Raw genomic sequence first — 17,022 nt, 5'->3', positions numbered from 1 at the left:
CCCCTGTGGACCACAGTGTTGCAACCTGAATGGAATCATGGGGATGGCGGTGTTTCATGGGGCCGTGAGTGGAGGACCCGACTCAATGGCACCTGTAACAAGAAGGCATTTTGGTGGCAGCAGAACCCGGTAGAGGGCTTCAGGACCCTCAGGCAGGAGAGAAAGCTCCCAGCTTGGGGCTATCCAGTCACCCCTGTAGCTTGTCTCCTGGGCACCTCCCTCTGCCTGTATCAGGACTGTCTGACTCCCAGTCTGACGGGGGGTGGGGGTGAAATCTGGGTTCCCCTGCCATGCTGTGAAGGGGCCTGGCTTCTGCCCGGGCTCCAGACCACCCCTGTTCACCCACCAGCTCCTGGTCCCACAGCTGAGCCGTCAGAGTATAGATGGACTCCCCTGACCCCCAGACCAGCGTTTCTCCCCTTCCCCGGCAGTGGGGAGAGTCATCCAGAACTTGGATGGATGGGGAGACTCTCAAAGGGACCAAAGTGGGTGTGACCTGCGTATGTTCTGCTTCCCCCCAGAAGCCCCCTGCGGCCCACACCATGAAGGAGGAAGCCTTTCTCAGACGTCGATTCTCTCTCTGCCCACCCTCGTCCACCCCTCAGAAAGTCGACCCCCGCAAACTCACCCGGAACCTGCTCCTCAGCCCAGAGAATGAGCCCTACCCGCTCAGTCCAGGTTGGTGCCCGCTGCATCGGGGAGGGGTGGGCAGCTGCTTGGCTGGGAGACCCCCACCTGCCATGTTGTGTGACCCCACTGCTAACCGAGGAGGTGACACAGGGCTGTTCAGTTGTAGTGAGCAAAGGGGTTTGTATCTGACTGAAGTACCAGGTCAAGTGGGCCTCTTGGCAAACCGTGGGGTCCTTCAGAAAGCCTCTATTGGCTACCTCGGTAGGTCCAGGACAGGGCTTTGCTCAGGAAGCCATGCAGGGCTCTGGAGACAGGCCGATCGGAGTTCCAGCCCAGCTCTGTGGCTTCCTGGCAGGGCAGACAGCAGCTACACCTCTGTGGACCTCAATTTCCGAATCTGTAGAATGGGATGACTTTAGTGATGAGTTTGGCAATAGAGGGGGCCCGAGCTCTGGGAGGGAGCAGTTCCAGTGGCACACGGCATTGCGGGGCCTCTGTTGGGGACCACTATCTCAGGCCACAGCCAAGTGGGAGCAGAGCCTGGGGGTGGGAGGGCAGGGCAGAGCCCCTTCTCAGGAGGAGGCTGGGCCAAGCACTTGAGAACCGTAGAATACAAAGGTCTGTAAACCCAGGGGTCCCTGGCTGGTGCACACAGTGAGAATACTCAGTTGCTCACCAAAAGGCCACAGGTTTGAATCCACTCAGAGATGCCTTGTAATAAAGAATCTACTTCTGTAAGATCTGCCATGGAAAATCCTAGGGAGCTCAGCTTTACTTGGACACACATAGGCGTGCACGCCACGTCTTCTTGAAGTCCAGACAGGGACATGGAGGGTCTGAGGGGTTGGTCCAGTCACAGCAGGGAGACCAGCAGGGATGTCTTTCCATCCTGAGAAGTTGCCATGTCAGGGTCTTTTCCAGCCCAGGTAACCCTGGGTCCCGAGGGCAGAGACCCTTCTGGGTCCACTGAGCTGTCTTCCCCAGAGAGATACACTTTGGCACCCCACTGCCACCCACTCCTTCCTGGGACACCTGGAGTCACTCAGCAGAGCCCCAGCCTTCCGCTGGTCCTGTTGGTGTCCATGCCCTGGGCCCACCCCTCGATGCCTGGCCAGTCACAGTCAGAGAGGGCAACGGTGACCGGTGACTTTACCACAATGAATGCCACATCCGGCCATAACCACCCTGCAGGCCACTGGCCCCCTGAGCCACAGGAAGTGGCTGAGGGCCCCCTGAGCTCGGCTTCCCCTGCCCACACCCACAGGCTTGAGGAACCCATAAACCAGGGCTTGGAAACCCAGCTTCCAAATAAACAAAGTGTATGCGTGGGTGGGGGGCGGTTTCCTCCAGGGTCAAACCCAGCACCTCTCTCTGTCCAAAGCACTAGAAAAAATCATGGGGCCTCGCAGGCTGGGGACAGTCTGACGCTCAGGGACAGCGTTATCCCTGCAGCGGCATTCAGGAGGGGCACGCAACTCGGGCGCCGAGTCTGGTGTGAACCCTGAGGAGACTTCGGTCTTTCTCTGAAAACTTCCGGGTCTGCCCTTCATAACACCAAAGAACAAGCCACATCAGCCATGGGTCAGCAGACCAGGCCTCTACGTTGGTCAGCAGGGCTGGGCCAACTCTCCTGGTTCTTCTCAGAGGTGACGCCCCTGGTATTGATGGTATCTCTCCAGGGCAGGGCTCTGAGCTGGCCGCCACCCTGGGTTGGCTTCCTGCCCTGCCCAGGCCAGCCTGCATCCACCCTGCCCCATCCTACTCCTCACCGCTGCCACTGTGTTGCAGGGAAGGACATGGAGCCCAACGGCCAGGTGCTACCGAAGGATGAAGGGCCGCCGACTCCAGGCTCCGCTACGAAGGTGCCTCCGGTAAGACAAGGGGTCAGGAACCTGACCCAGGGGACAGCAGCAACCAACTGGAGGGAACCATATTGGGGAGAGCACCTCCAGGTCCCAGACTGGCACTGGGGAGAGGCTGCAAGGGGACAGGAGTGAGCGAACCACCTTAGTGGGAGGCAGGAGGGGAGAGAGAGGTGGGTGGGTGTCAGTGACCTTGGGAAGGACAGACTGGGTGCTTTTCTATTCTGGAGAAACCACCCCAGGGTGCTGTTCCTTCTCTGCACGGTCTCTCTCTTGGGTCACCCCTCTCTAGGATGAAGCCAAGTTCTGGAGAAGTCCACACCCATATTCACACATGCAAACATAGACATTCACGCATGCACCAGCACACATGTGCACCCACACGCCACATGCACGCACAAAAACATACATATTCACATATGCACCAGCACACGATGCACACATGAACACACTCACATGTGCACACATGCAGACACACACCCGCTTGTACACATAAGAACAATCGGGGACCGCTATAACAGTCGGAGCTTGAGAAAGAATACAGATGCTGAGATATTGTTGGTGTTGAGCACCGGCGAGTCCCTTCTGACTCACAGGGACCCCATGTGACAGAGCAGACCTGCCCATAGAGTTTCCTAGGCTGTCATCTTTAGGACAGCAGTCAGCCAAACCTTTCTACCATGGAGGCTCTAAGTGTTTTTGAGGTACCATCATTTGGTTAGTGGAGTACTTAATGTGCCATATAGGCAGGCAGGCAGACAGACAGATATAAAACTCACACAACACAAAATGAACCATTTGACAGTGAACAGATCATTGGCGTTTAATGCATTCACCGTGTCTACACAACCAGCCCCTCCATTTAGTTCTGAATCACTCTCATCAGCCCCAAAAGGGGTCCCCATGCCCATTAGCATCCCCCCTCCCCACAGTCCACAGCAACGGTCTAAGGACTTGCCTATTTTGAATATTTCGTATTGGTGGGATCGTACACTCTTTGTTCCCCCGTGTCTGGCTCCTTCCCCTCCACACGCTGTGTTCAAGGCCCACCCACGCGGTTCCCGGTCTCAGAGCTTCCTGTCTTCTTGTGGCTGAGGAGGGACCACATTGTGTTCATCTATCACCTGTGCATGGACCCTTGGGTTGTCTCCACCTCTGGGATCTTGTGAAAGTGATAACAGCAACCACTGGGTGTGCATGTGTCGATTTGATTCTCTGCTTTCAAGTCTCTTGGTTGTTTACCAAGGACTGGGAATATTGTACCTAGAGCTACTGTAGCAAATACCTCACTGGATGGTTCTAGCACCCAGAAATTGATTCCCTCACAGTTTAGGAGGCTAGACATCCGGATTCAGGGTACCAGCTCTAGGGAAAGACATTCTCTGTTGGTTGGCTCTTGGGGAAGGTCCTCGTCTCTTTTCAGCATCCGTAGGCCTGGCGTTCTTGGAGAACTCCGTGTGTGTTGGCATTTGTCTTCCCCCGGACCTAGGAAGTTCTCAGCACAGGGACGCTGGGTCCAAAGGACACGTTCCATGCTCCGCTCTTCTTTCTTAGTGCTGGTAGGCCCCTCCCTCTCTGCTCACTTGTCTCTCCTGGGTCTCCTGTGAAATAAAAGATGATGACGGTCTCGCCCCAGGGGAACGCCCCTTACATGGGATCAGGCAGTGACCTTACAGCTGATTGGTTTGTCAAAGCAGACCACATCCTGGGGAATAATCACTTCATTACATAACTGCCTAACCACTGTCGTGTTGTTATTAAGTGCCATCGAGTCGGTTCTGCTTCCAAAGGAGCAGCTGGTGGGTTTGAACTGCCGACCTTATGGTTCACAGTCCAGTGCTGTTCCCCAGCACCACAGCAGAAGTTTGACATATATATAGGGGGATACTATTAAATCCATGACACTGGGTTTTAGAGTTTTTCTGGAACCCTGCTGACACAGTGGCTGCGCACGCAACTGCTATTGGAAAGATCAGAGGTTAGAACCCACCAGCCGATCCACGTGGGGAAAAGAAGTGGCCATCGAGTCCTGTAAAGATGGACAGACGCTGTGTGGACAGTTCTACTTTTTCCTACAGGGTCTCTATGAGTCAAATCAACTCAGCCCCCGTGGGTTTCGTTTTTGGTTTGGTCATCATTCTTTGTTTACCTTTATAAGAGGCATTATGTTAATTCTCTTGGGCTGCTGTAACCAGGAGCACCACATGGGGATGGCTTTGAGAAACAGAAATTTAGTGTCTCACAGTTCAGGAGGTGAGACGTCTGAATTCGACACTTAACAACAACAAACATCATTATGGTAGTCTCTGCTTTCAGCCAAGAACCACCTGACTTGTTATATGTCTGTCCTCTTCTGAATTTCTGGCAATTCTTTGTCCATGTACTGTTGCCACCGTTGTAAAATTATCTTCAGCAAAATTGTACTTGCATGTGATATTAGCGAGATTGTCCAATCATTTCCTCATTCCGTTGGGTCCCCTCTCTTTGGAATGGGCACAAATATGGGTCTTTTCTAATCAGTTAGCCACTTAACACTGAGTGCCTCCAGTGATACATCAGTTTATTGAAAGATTTCAATTTGTATTCCATTGTTTCCTAGAGTCTTGTTTTCCACCCAAACACAAGAGAGTCTGGAAGTCTGAATTCAGAGAGCCTGCTCTGGGGAAGGGCCTTGTCTCCCATCAGCATGTGTAGACCCACACTCCTTGGAGGTCTCCGAGTGTCTCAGCATCAATCTTCCCCCGGATCTAGGAGCTTCACAGCTCAGGGACCCGGGTCCAAAGGACTCACACTCCACTCCTGGCTCCTCTCTCTTTCTTGGGGGCTGTAAGTCCCTCTGAGCAATGCTTGCCTGTGTAGTCTCTTTCACGTCTGAGAAGAGATGGACTCAAGATACGCCCTAACCCTGTAGATTGCATCTGGCCTCATGAGCATCACAGAAGTGAGGATTTACAGCGCAGGAGAATCACATCGGATCGGAGCTGATCACATCAGCTGATCACATCACATGGTGGGAGGGTGCTTAACATTTTATTAGATCTCACCGTGCCTCTTAACTGCCAAATCATGGACCCAGAACCTTAACTGTCACAGGAACTGCTAAACTTTCCCTCAGTTTTCGTTTGGCCCGCAGTGCAGGAGGGTTCTGATTGCTTCATCTCCTCATCACCTCTTCTTTGTTCCAATTGTTTTGATCAGCCTTCCTCATGGGTGTGAGGTGGCATTTTCCTTATGGTTTTGATCTGCATTTCCCTAATGACAAGTGAGCATCGTGTGCTGGGTTTGTTGGCCACTTGTATATCTTCTTAGGAGAAAAGTTTATTGGCATCATCTGTCGGTGGGTTGTCCGTCCATCTTTCTGTTCATGAAATGAGTTCTTTACACAATCTGGGTATTTATCGGATATGTGATTTGCAAGTATGTTTCCCATTTAGTGCGTAAATTATATTATTAAAAATTAAGTTGTATTTTAAAGGAACTTCCCCAGGTTATAGGAGGTCAGACTGAAGCTGGCCATTCTGAGCAGCCTTTCTAATTTTCTAGGTGCTCGTCACTAGAGCAGCACAGAGGTGAGGGGGAAGTCCAGGCGTCCTGAAGGTTTCCTCCGTAGGAAAGACACCAGCGGCCCTCCTTGCCTTGCTGGGCAGGAATGTGACCAGGCCATGGGGCAGACTGGTATCAGGCAGAGATGCTCTGCCCACCATGCCTCCGGGTCCCCGCCCCCCCAATTTCAACCAGCCTCGTTCTTCATTGCCTAAAGCAAGTCTGGCTTTGGTCAAGCACATGCGGTGAATGACTGGACAGTGAGGCCTTGGCAAAAGGCTCATTCCTTCATTCATTTACTTACTCCTGATTCAAAATGCTTATCAGGTCCCTGCCTACCAGATAGCTGGCCCCAGGGGACAGGATCTTGAGGCCGGAAGCAGGTGACCACATAAAACGGCTCCGTGGTTGTCATTGTAAAAGGTCTGGACAGGTCCAGGGAGGTGCGTTCAGCAGGGCGCAATGCAGTGGGATGCTTGGAGGGGTCCTGCTCTGTGAAAGCAGCTCCATGGAGACCAGGGAAGAGGCGGGACCACCAAAGGGAAGAGCACTCCAGGCTGAAGGAACAGCTTTATACAAAGTGGGCTGCTAGCATGGCTCCTGATCACTTGTGCCTGGGGCCTGGGTCACGGGACTTGCTCAAGGAAGGGAACCTGGGGTGTCTTGTCCATCATCCTGTGCCCCAGAGCCCTGTCCCCCATAGGTCAGCAGCACATTGTCGTCCACGTCTGGTACGTCTCAATATCCCAGCTTCAGGCTCAGGACTTCCCTTCCCTAGCCCTCACCTGGAGGACCCCAGTTAGCTTACTCTGTCCAGATCAGCGATGGCTAGGGTAGGTCCCTGCCACAATCAATTCTGCCCCTGTAGGCACAGCCGAAAGCTCTCATGGCAGAAAGATAGGCGGTTTCAGTTCACCCAGAGGTGCTTCAGAAGAAACTCCTGGCAATCAGCTTCCAAGAAAGCAGCCGCTGACAATGGCGCGTCATTCTACTCGGGCACCCATGGGAGCGCCGGCGCCCTGGATTTCTGTGTTTTGTGAGAGCAGCCACAGTGGACGAGTGGACAGCTGGGCTCCAGTATTGCTTTGCTTGTGACGTGGACTTTGGGATTTCATCTCATGCTCACGTGCAACCGAGTCTTGCTCTTACTTTTATTCTCTTTGCGACCATTTACAAATATAAACGCCGTCTTAGCGCAGGCCACCTGGTGGGATTGACTCTGGGACGTGGTCTCCAGCCTGTGTCCTGTCTCTGCCCCCCCACTCTCACTGTCTCTAAAAAGACCATGGTGGTTACCAAGCTCAGGTCTCCTCAGGCCTGAGACAGGGTGGCTCTGAGGGGACCAGAGCTGGGATCCCCAGCCGTGCAATCCCCCCTCCTTGCTCAGACTGGGCTCCTGGCTGAGCCACAGACCCCCCACACCCCACCCTGGCACAGTGTGGAGAAGCAAGGCAGGGAAGTGGATGCTACTGTTTGGGGTGGTCTCAGAATTGTCTCAGACCCCTCTACAAATGCACCCCCTCACCCACCTTTGATCTCGGGCCTCCTGGGCACCTGTCCCCCTACTGGTCACCCTCCCCTTCCTCAGAATTCAGTCCTGCCCCCTGATGATTCCTTTGTCTCTTTGTGCCCGAGCCCCCACCACCCCTATGTCTGCAGCCCCCCAGATCCAGGGGCAGACAGATCCCCATCTCCTGCTCCCTGCACAGAGCACAGGTATTGGGCCTGGGGGACCACCCCACCTCTCCATCTCTGCCCCCCACCCTGGGAAGAGGTGACTAGCCTAGCTGGGGGTTCAGACAGGAAGGGGAGGGCCGACACCAATGCCCCCACTCTCTTGCAGGCAGACTACAGGCTGTGCAATGGGTCTGACAAGGAATCTGTGTCCCCAACTGCCAAGGTCACCAAGAAGGAGGTTCTCAAGGTGCGGATGCCCGGGGAGGGAGCATCTGGACCAGAGACTCCTCTGCCCTGGGGAGGGGCACCACCCTCCTCTCCCTGGGCAGGCTGGGGCTTCTCTTCCTGAGGGCGGCGGGGTCCCCCAGAAGCCCCTCCCTGACCCCCGTGCCCGGGCAGGCGCAGAAGGAGAACTACCGGCAGGAGAAGAAGCGTGCCACCAGACAGCTGTTCAGTGCGCTGACCGACCCCAGCGTGGTGATCATGGCGGACAGCCTGAAGGTGGGTGGGGGGCCTTCCACACTGTATCCCCAACACTGTGCTGATGGCCCGAGTGTCTGTCACTGCATTCCACCCCTCCTGCTGCACCCCCGTTCAGTGGAGTACCCCCATCCAGTGTCCATGGGGCCCTGGGAAGGACACAGAGGAGAAGCGGCCCGAGTCCAGCCTCAGGGGAAAGGACCAGGGTGGGGTTAGGAAGCCTATCCAGACTCAATTGACTCCCTGTCCAGTGGGGGTGAGACTGCCATGGAGAGAGGAGATCAAGTGCACCAGGAGGCCTTGTAAAATGCAGGTCCGTGCGCCTGTGCAAATCAGTCTCTGCCTACGACCCCAAGTGAGCCCCAAGCTCTGCCATACATTCTGGAGGGCACCCAACCCACTCAGTTCTGGCCAGGGTGCTGCAGGCAAGAGACATCACCCCAAAGGAGGGTGCAAGGGGACAGAAAGAAGGGAAGGGCAGGCTCACACCCCTCTCTACTCTGCCCCTGACGCATTCCTCCCTGCTGCCCTAGAGGAGATACCTGTGCCTTCTAGGGACTGTCCTTTCTTGTCTATTTCAGTTACTAGCAGCTGCCAGCAACCTTGGCATTCCCGGGCTTGTGGCTTTGTCTGCCTCCCCTGCCCCATGTCTGTCTGTGTCTGACCCACTCCTTTAAGGGTTCAGAAGACATTAGGGTTAGGATCCACCTGCCTGATCCTATGTTCCATCATGTTCATCAGAACGGATTGGAGCAGGACTTGAACACACCTTTTGGGGGTCCCAGTTCCTTCTGTAGCAGCCCCCACTCCCTAAGCATGCCCCCTGCCCTGGGCCTAGCTGCCGTGAGCACTGACGTGGTCCACCCGCAGATCCGAGGGACCCTGAAGAGCTGGACAAAGTTGTGGTGCGTGTTGAAGCCGGGGGTCCTGCTCATCTACAAGATGCCCGCGGTGGGTCAATGGGTGGGCACCGTGCTTCTGCATTGTTGCCAGCTCATCGAGAGACCATCCAAGAAGGATGGCTTCTGCTTCAAGCTCTTCCACCCGCTGGACCAGTCTGTGTGGGCCGTGAAGGTGAGCGAGGCCAGGACACAGGGACAGGGGTGGAGGCTGTGAAGGTGGGTGGGGTGGTATGTGGATGGGGGATACAGGTCCGAGGGATCCGTCCATGTGGATCGTGAAGCTGAGCAGGACATGGCCTGGGAGGCATGGGCTGGTGCAGGTTGGGTCAAGGCAGGTGGGGGGGTGGGATCAAGCCCTGGACAGAAGGAAGCCTGGACAGAGAAAGGGCCCTAGATAGAAGTCAGAAAGTGCCCGGGGTACAACGGGGCTGTCGGTCTGCCAGTCCTGCTTCCAAGGTGGGCACATCACCACCCAGCAGTGAGGCCGGGCACATTCTTTCATACCCTGTGGACCTCGAGGTTCAGCCAGGACCAGATGTGGTCAGAGGTCCTGCAGGTGGACCCTCGCGAGCAGGTGACCCAACTGGAGATAAGGCCACACGGCTCCTCCCCCAGCACCAAGGGAGGAGGGGGAGACCGGGCTGTAGGGGGCAGGCTCTGACGGGTCCAGCCCAGGCCACACCCTCATAGCTGGGGCTGCCCATCAGGGTGTGGGTGCCGGATAAAGTTGAGAACCCCCAGTTCAATCTGGGTTTCAGAGAGCTGCGTGATTTCTCTTACAGTAAGCACATCCTCATCTGTCAGTTTGTCGTACTGTGGTGGTTTATGAGTTGCTGTGATTCTGGAAGCCATGCCATGGGTATTTTAAATACCATCAGGGTCACCCATGGTGGGCAGGTTTCAGATGAGCTTCCAGACGAAGACAGACTAGGAAGACGGAGTGATGAACTGCTTCCGAATATTTAGTCACTGAAAACCTTATGAAGAGCAGAGAAACACTGTTGGATATGGTGCTGGAAAATGAGCCCCTCAGGTTGGAAGGCACTCAAAATGTGACTGGGGAAGAGCTGCCGCCTCACAGTAGAGTTGACCGTGATGACGCAAATGGAGTAAAGCCTGTGGGAGTAAAGCCCACAGGACCTTCATTTGCTGATGGGGCACAACTCAAAATGAAGAGAAACAATCGTCAACATCCACTGACAATTGGAACATGGAATGTATGACGCATGAAACAGGACTCAATGACAGTAATCAATGATCAGTGTTACAGACGACACACAGGAAGTACGTTTACTAAAACAATGATGTGTGATTACTCTGAAACTCCAGTGGAACTGATCCTCCTCGATTCACATCCACTCTGACCACCATGTGCAGGGATTTAGGGCAGGAGAGGGAAGGACAGAGCCCTCAGCGGAGGCGGGCAGTGCCTCCCACCTTCCTCACCACCTGTGTGTCTGTGTGCCCCTTGTCCAGGTCCCTGAGGGTGGGTGTCCGTGGCTGCCTGAGTGGGGGCCCTGTGTGGCGGGGTGCTCACTGACACTCATCTTTGCCTCTCTAGGGTCCCAAAGGTGAGAGCGTGGGTTCCATCACGCAGCCCCTCCCTAGCAGCTACCTGATCTTCAGGGCCGCCTCCGAGTCTGATGGTAAGTCCTGCCTGAACCCCTGGATTGGGGTCCCCACAGGGTCACAGACCTGGGTGCTCGATTTGAGGGGAACAGAGAGCTGGGTTCTTCCACCACCTCCCACGAAGTTGACAAGCAGAGCTTGGGCAAACAGGCCTGTCACTGTTCTCCTCCCAGCCTGCCAAGTCTCAGTTTCCCCATGAGTGAAGTGTGAATAACTGGGGTGCACCTGCCTCCCCAGGAGTATAGGGATCCCTGGCGGCACAGTGAGGTCGTGCTCCAATGCTAACAGAAAGGTCCACGGTTTGAACCCAGCAGCCGCTCCTTGGGAGAAAGCTGTGGCAATGTGTCCCTGTAAACATACCTAAGTAAACCCTCAGAGGCAATTTTACCCTACCTTACAGGGAGTCCTGGTGTGGAGCTGTGGGCTAATGCGTCAGACTGCAAAGTCGTTTGCACTGCAAGGTCAGTGGTTCAAGCTCACCAGCTGCTCCTTGGAAACCCTATACAGGGTCGCTATGGGTCAGAATCGACTCAACGGCACTTAACAACAACAACAACAGGGTCACTGTGAGTCAGAACCAACCCAATGGAATTGGTGTTTATCATGAAAATTCAGTAACCTTCTATGGACCAATCAGATCCGTGGGTGGCCTCAGGTAGTTTGCATTCAGCTGGTAACCTGAAGGTTAGCTGTTTGAACTCACCCAGCTGAATCACAGCAGAAAGCCCTGATGATCCGCTTCCAAAAAGATTATTTTTGTTATTAAGTGCCGTTGAGTCAGTTCCAACTCATAGCCACCCTGTATAGGGTTTCCAAGGAGCAGTTGGTGGGTTTGAACTGTCCAATTTGTGACTCACAGTGCATTGCTAATCCTACAATCCCACCAGGAGTCCTCTGAAAAGATTAGTCAGGAAAACCCCAAGTGGTAGTTCCACTCTGGACCACATGGGGTCACCGTTGAGTTGGAGTGCTATTTGGTTTAACGCTACCAAGTCCAGCCACCCAGCCTCCTCCCAGGCACCACTGTTACCCACATTTGACATGAGGAAAATGAGGCATGGGCAAACTGCCAACAAGAAAGTGCTAGAGCCTGGGTATAAACCCAGAGTTCTGGTTGTTCTATACACAGTTTCAGGTCTGTAGCTGCAACAATGTTACTTCAGTTGTATCCCTGCCCCTGTAACCGCCTCATCTTTCCACACAGAGCCCTCCAGTGGCCGCTCTGAGTAGATGCGGTTACTCACTTTCTCTCAGAGCTGGGGCATCACCCACCTGCCAGTGTTCCCAAGGGCAGGACCTCACTTCTACCTTGATCGCTGGGGCCGTGACCTCTCCCACTTGGAGAGAGGAGTCCCCTCCTGTCGGCCGTGCCCCACCTCATACCCCCTTTAGCAGCTGCTCAGAGACCCCTCAATTTTACCATCATTTCCCCAGGCCGCCTCTCATTCCCTCTAGACCTTGAGGTTCCCCTCCATGTAGACCCTCAGGGTCACCCATCTGGAGATCAAGGCCACACACAGCTCCTCTCCCAGCATCATAGAGGAGGGGAACAGGACTTGAGAGAACAGACCTGGATGAGAGTGGGGCCGAGTCTCCCTCTGCTCCAGCCCAGACTAAACCCTCAGCTGGGCTGCCCATCCTGGGACCCATCAGGCTATGGATGCCGGGTAAAGTTAAGAAGCCCAGTTCAAGCCTGGATTTCAGGCCCCGTGGACCTGAGTTGGACAGGGCACCCATGCGTCACAGACCCCACAGTCTGGGGATGGAAATGAGGAGAGAGACATCTGACAAGATAGGCTGGGCTGAACAATCAGCATCCACAGCGCCTTTGTGTATCAGAGTGGGCTTCCTGGAGAAGGTGGCATGGTCTTGGGGTGGGCTTCAGAGGATGTGCAGTATTCAGCATGGTTAGTCCTCCTTGTGACAACCTCGAAACACATGTCAGCACCCCAGGCCCACTCATCGCTGCAGCTGTAGCCCTTCCATCCTGTGTCCAGAGATGTTCTGAGGGCTGGCAACTTTGGCTCCAAGTCCAGCTTCCGGTAATGACCAGGACAGGTCCAGATGTTCCCAGAGAGGACAGGAGCTGCCCTAGGGGCCCTTCTGAACTCTGGGCCCCAGCACATCTCGTAAGGAGCAGGACTTTGGGTATAAATTTAAGCCAAGAGTCATCCTGGTATGGCACTGTGGGATAATGCCCTGGTTTGATTATGTAGTTTGAACTGCAACGTTGGCGGTTGAGATTCACCAGCTGCTCCTCAGAAACCCTATGTAGGGTCGCTATGAGTTGGAACCTGCTTGACAGCACTTAACAACAACAACAAGATGTCGAGGTTCAACCCATGCCAATACTGAATGATTGTTTATAATCCAAATCAGAATAAAATACTTTTACAAGTGGGGCTAACCTCTGGTGGGATACATGATCCTGCAGTGGTTGCCACCACTGGTCCGGCAGTACTGGTCTGACCCCCGGCCACTCCTGCCAGGGAAGCAGCAGGCTCAGGGGCTCTGCCAATGACCACCCTACTAGGTTTCTAGGCAGCCTCTCTTCCTCCAGCAGGGAGCTCTTGGAAAGAAGCAGGCAAGGCTGCCTGTGGCGAGCCCAGTCCCCTCCCCAGCCTGCGCTCTTGGCCCAGGGCCCTAGCACCCTTCGCCCTCCCCCATTCCACATTCAGGAAGCCCTGAGGAGGCGCTGCCTGGCTTGCTGTGTTCTGGCCCCTTCTAAAGTGTCCTGAGCATCCTCTGAGGCCCCTTCTGCAATGGTCTCTCTCTCTCTCTGTCTCTCTCTCTCTCACACATACACACAGGTCCACTCCTTAGTTGGGGCCGGTGGTGGGAGGGAACAGGAGGAAGACTCCCTGCTGTGGTTGCGCCTTGTGTCGGGAAGGGGGGGGAACTCACCTGGCTCTCCTCACCCACCCACCCCCAGGCCGCTGCTGGCTAGACGCCCTGGAGCTAGCTCTGCGATGTTCCAGCCTTCTTCGTCTCAGCACCTGCAAGCCGGGCTGTGATGGAGAGCCCGGGTCTTCACCTGACACGTCCCGCTCTGCACACTATAGGCTGCCCGGTCCAGCCGATGTCCACCCTGACCAGGACCTGTCCCAGTGAGTGGGCTTGGTTGCCAATCCTTCTATGTGGGGAGGGGGAGCTCACACCTGTGCCCAAACCTTCTCCCCGGGAGGCGGGGCACCAGCTCTGTCCACCCCCAAGGGCACCTATAGGCACTGAGGGCTCTGCCTCGATCCTCCATCAACAAAATGGGTTAACAACTCAGGGATGAGTGTGAGGGAGCACAGGTAGGCATGCATGGGTGGGTGTGCCCACAGAGAGGGGGTCCAGGTGGACATGCAGGAGGCAGGTATGCCCACAGAGAGGGGGTCCAGGTGGGCACTGGGTGGGTGTGCCCGACCTCACCTGGGGTCAAGGTCAGATCCCTCCATCAGCCTTCTGTCTGTCCTCCAGACTGAACGGGTCTTCACTGGCCAACCACCTGGAGAATGACGCATTGTCTGACAAGTCAGAGAAGGAGAATGCTGAGGAATCGGATACCGAGACCCAGGACCACAGCCGGAAGACCACCGAGAGCGGCAGTGACCAATCAGAGCCTCAGAGCAGCCCGGCACCAAGGGGGACCACGTATGAGGAGCAGGCCCCCGAGGAGCTGGGGGAGGTAAGGGTCAGACATGCCCATCCTCTGAGCAGAGAGGGTGGGGGCCAGGTTGTGTTGGGGTCTGCAGCACCCCAGGATCGGAGCTCTGGTCACCCACTTTCTGCTGCAGTACCAAAGCTGTATCTTCATGTGTGAACCCTAACCCTGTCTGGTCCAGTGGGTGGATGAGGGATCCATACCAGGATGGGAGAGCATGGGACTCAGGCAGGATCCTGGTCCCATTTGGGGGAAGATGGCTCGCTTTCATACAGGGTGGGATCCACAAATCTGCTGAGCACCTGTGTGATACCTGACCCAAGGAGGCAGACATGGTCCCTGTCCTCCCAGGGAATCAGACCACAGACAGACTCTCAGGAAGATGTCAGGAGAGGAGGGGAGACCCAGGACGAGGTCATGGGGAGGCAGGGGTGATTTTGGCTGTGATCGCAGAGACCTCTGTAGAGGAGACTCTAGACCTTAATGGCAAGCAGGACAGGGGACCCAGGGAGGAACAGCTAGTGCGCAAGTCCAGGGCAGAAAGCAAATGGTGGCTCTGTGAACAGCCGGGTATATTAGCATGCGAGGACAGTACACACAGGTACCTCGGGGGTTCGGTGAGGCGGATTAAAAAGGACCCTGGGGATTTGGAGAGAGTCCAGGAAGCGGACTTTACTTGGTGATCCAGGACTAAGGGTTGGCATCACACCATCATCCAGAATGACCGGGGCAGCGAGCACTGAGGTGGCCGGGAGATGGACGCTGCGTGATGCTTGTGGTGTGAGACCAGTGTTCTTGTTTTGTGGTCATGGAGGGCTTGTCATGGGTCCCAGTGTGGTCAAGGTGGGGAGGGTCTGACGCTGATGCCCTGACAAATCGACTGTGTTCAGTTCTCCCTGGGCAGGGCCCCTCTCACCTGTCCACCAAATTACCACCTATCATACAGAGGGACAGTTTGATGGCCAGGGAGCAGTGGGGGCAGCTCCTCTTGGGACTCAGAGAAGGGAGGGGTCTTCCCAGACCAAGGGAATGCCAGGTCCACCTGGTGAGGGACAGGGGTCTGTGATCAGGGCCGGGACATGGGTGCCCTGTAGGGCAGGTGTAACACAAGTGAGACAGGGCAGAAGGTGTGCCCAGTAGTTAACAGAAGGGCACTTAGACACCCCTCCGCCCCCTCCCCAAGCCGGACATTGTCCTCCGCTGCAGCTGGGCGAGTCTGCGCAGGTGGGGGGCTGGAGGTGGTGGGGGGGTGGCGGGGTACAGGGCCCCCTTCCTCGTCCTAACCTTGGCCCCATGTGACCCTCCGCCACAGCTGGGTGAGTCTGAGCAGGTGGAGACGGTGTCAGAGGAGAAGAGGGGTCTGATGTGGGTCTTGCTGCGGCAGCTGCGTCCGGGCATGGACCTGTCCCGGGTCGTGCTGCCCACATTCGTGCTGGAACCCCGCTCCTTCCTCAACAAATTGTCTGACTACTACTACCATGCTGACCTGCTGTCCAGGTGGGCCTGGGGAAGAGGGTGCCCCCAGAGCCCCCAGCTCCTGCCTACCCCGCCCAGGCTCCCCAGGGCCCGGCCTGAACTTGGCCATTGTCCACAGCCCAGGTGGAACTGGTGGGAGGAGGGTGTGACCGGGCCAGGATGAGGCCTTCCTGTCCCTGTCCAGTCAGGTCATCACAGAGGTGGGGGCAGTGGAGGGGTAGTGGACCCATCTCACAAGTGACGTTCCCACTCCAAGGTTGCCATTGGCAAGGGCCCAGTGTGTAGCAGGATGGGTGGGGCGGGGTGGGCAGCTGGGACCTGCCCTGGACTCAGGGGTTCTCTGGCTCTCAGGGCTGCGCTGGAGGAGAACGCCTACGGCCGCATCAAGCAGGTGCTGCGCTGGTACCTGTCGGGCTTTTACAAGAAGCCCAAGGTGAGGAGCCCACCGCTCAACATCAGCATGGCCTAGAAGGTCATCGCCATGGTGACCCAGGTTCTCAGAGATGGGGGCAGGACCCTGACGTCACACAGCAGGCCAGACTCTGAGGGTGCCCTGCCCAGGAGAGGAGCCACAGTGACTGAGATCCCCGAGGTGGCTTGGGGATTCATGGGTGCATGGCTGCTTGTCCAGTGGTGGAACCCCGTCTTAGAACCTCAATGTGGCTGCTTTGGGGGCTGCAGCTCTGACCCTCCCCTGGCCACCATGGGGCTCTGTGGTTCCAGGGGCCGAGAGTTCAGGTCCCACTTCTTCACTGTACGGGTGGGGAAGCTCAGGCTTCAGGGGGCAGAGGGGTGACCCAAAGTCACTCAGCAACTAGGAGTTACACCGGGACCTCAGCACCTGCAGCTGGGTTAGACCAGGGCAGCTCAGGTGTGCATAGGACTGGGAGATTGTCTCACTTAGGGTGCCCCTGCAGATGCTAAGCCCAGATCCCGGCAGTCTCTGACCCCATGGTACACACATACACACCACATGTGCACTGTACACACAACACACAAATACACCACATATACACTGTGTGCACACACAGTACACAAATACACCACACACTCACCACATATACACTGTGTGCACACACAGCACACAAATACACCACACACTCACCATGTATACACTGTGTGCACACACAACACACAAATACATCACACACTTACCACATATACACTGTGTGCA

The 17,022-nt window shown here is 55.7% G+C and overlaps 1 protein-coding gene across 1 annotated transcript in view; it reads left to right on the top strand.

The window, feature by feature from the left end:
- Positions 1–542: 542 nt before the first annotated feature.
- Positions 543–17,022, top strand: part of OSBPL5 (oxysterol binding protein-like 5) — a 49,332-nt gene continuing 32,852 nt past the window's right edge. The window contains exons 1-10 of the mRNA XM_006861035.1: positions 543–678; positions 2,419–2,501; positions 7,879–7,959; positions 8,112–8,213; positions 9,063–9,266; positions 10,656–10,740; positions 13,656–13,830; positions 14,189–14,396; positions 15,685–15,869; positions 16,200–16,281. Of these exons, the coding sequence (XP_006861097.1) occupies positions 543–678; positions 2,419–2,501; positions 7,879–7,959; positions 8,112–8,213; positions 9,063–9,266; positions 10,656–10,740; positions 13,656–13,830; positions 14,189–14,396; positions 15,685–15,869; positions 16,200–16,281 (1,341 nt within the window). The remainder of the gene's footprint in view (positions 679–2,418; positions 2,502–7,878; positions 7,960–8,111; positions 8,214–9,062; positions 9,267–10,655; positions 10,741–13,655; positions 13,831–14,188; positions 14,397–15,684; positions 15,870–16,199; positions 16,282–17,022) is intronic.

The sequence above is a fragment of the Chrysochloris asiatica genome, unplaced genomic scaffold, assembly GCF_000296735.1.
Source record: "Chrysochloris asiatica unplaced genomic scaffold, ChrAsi1.0 scaffold00040, whole genome shotgun sequence".
Taxonomy (NCBI): domain Eukaryota; kingdom Metazoa; phylum Chordata; class Mammalia; order Afrosoricida; family Chrysochloridae; genus Chrysochloris; species Chrysochloris asiatica.
This window is presented reverse-complemented; position numbering and strand designations above follow the sequence as displayed.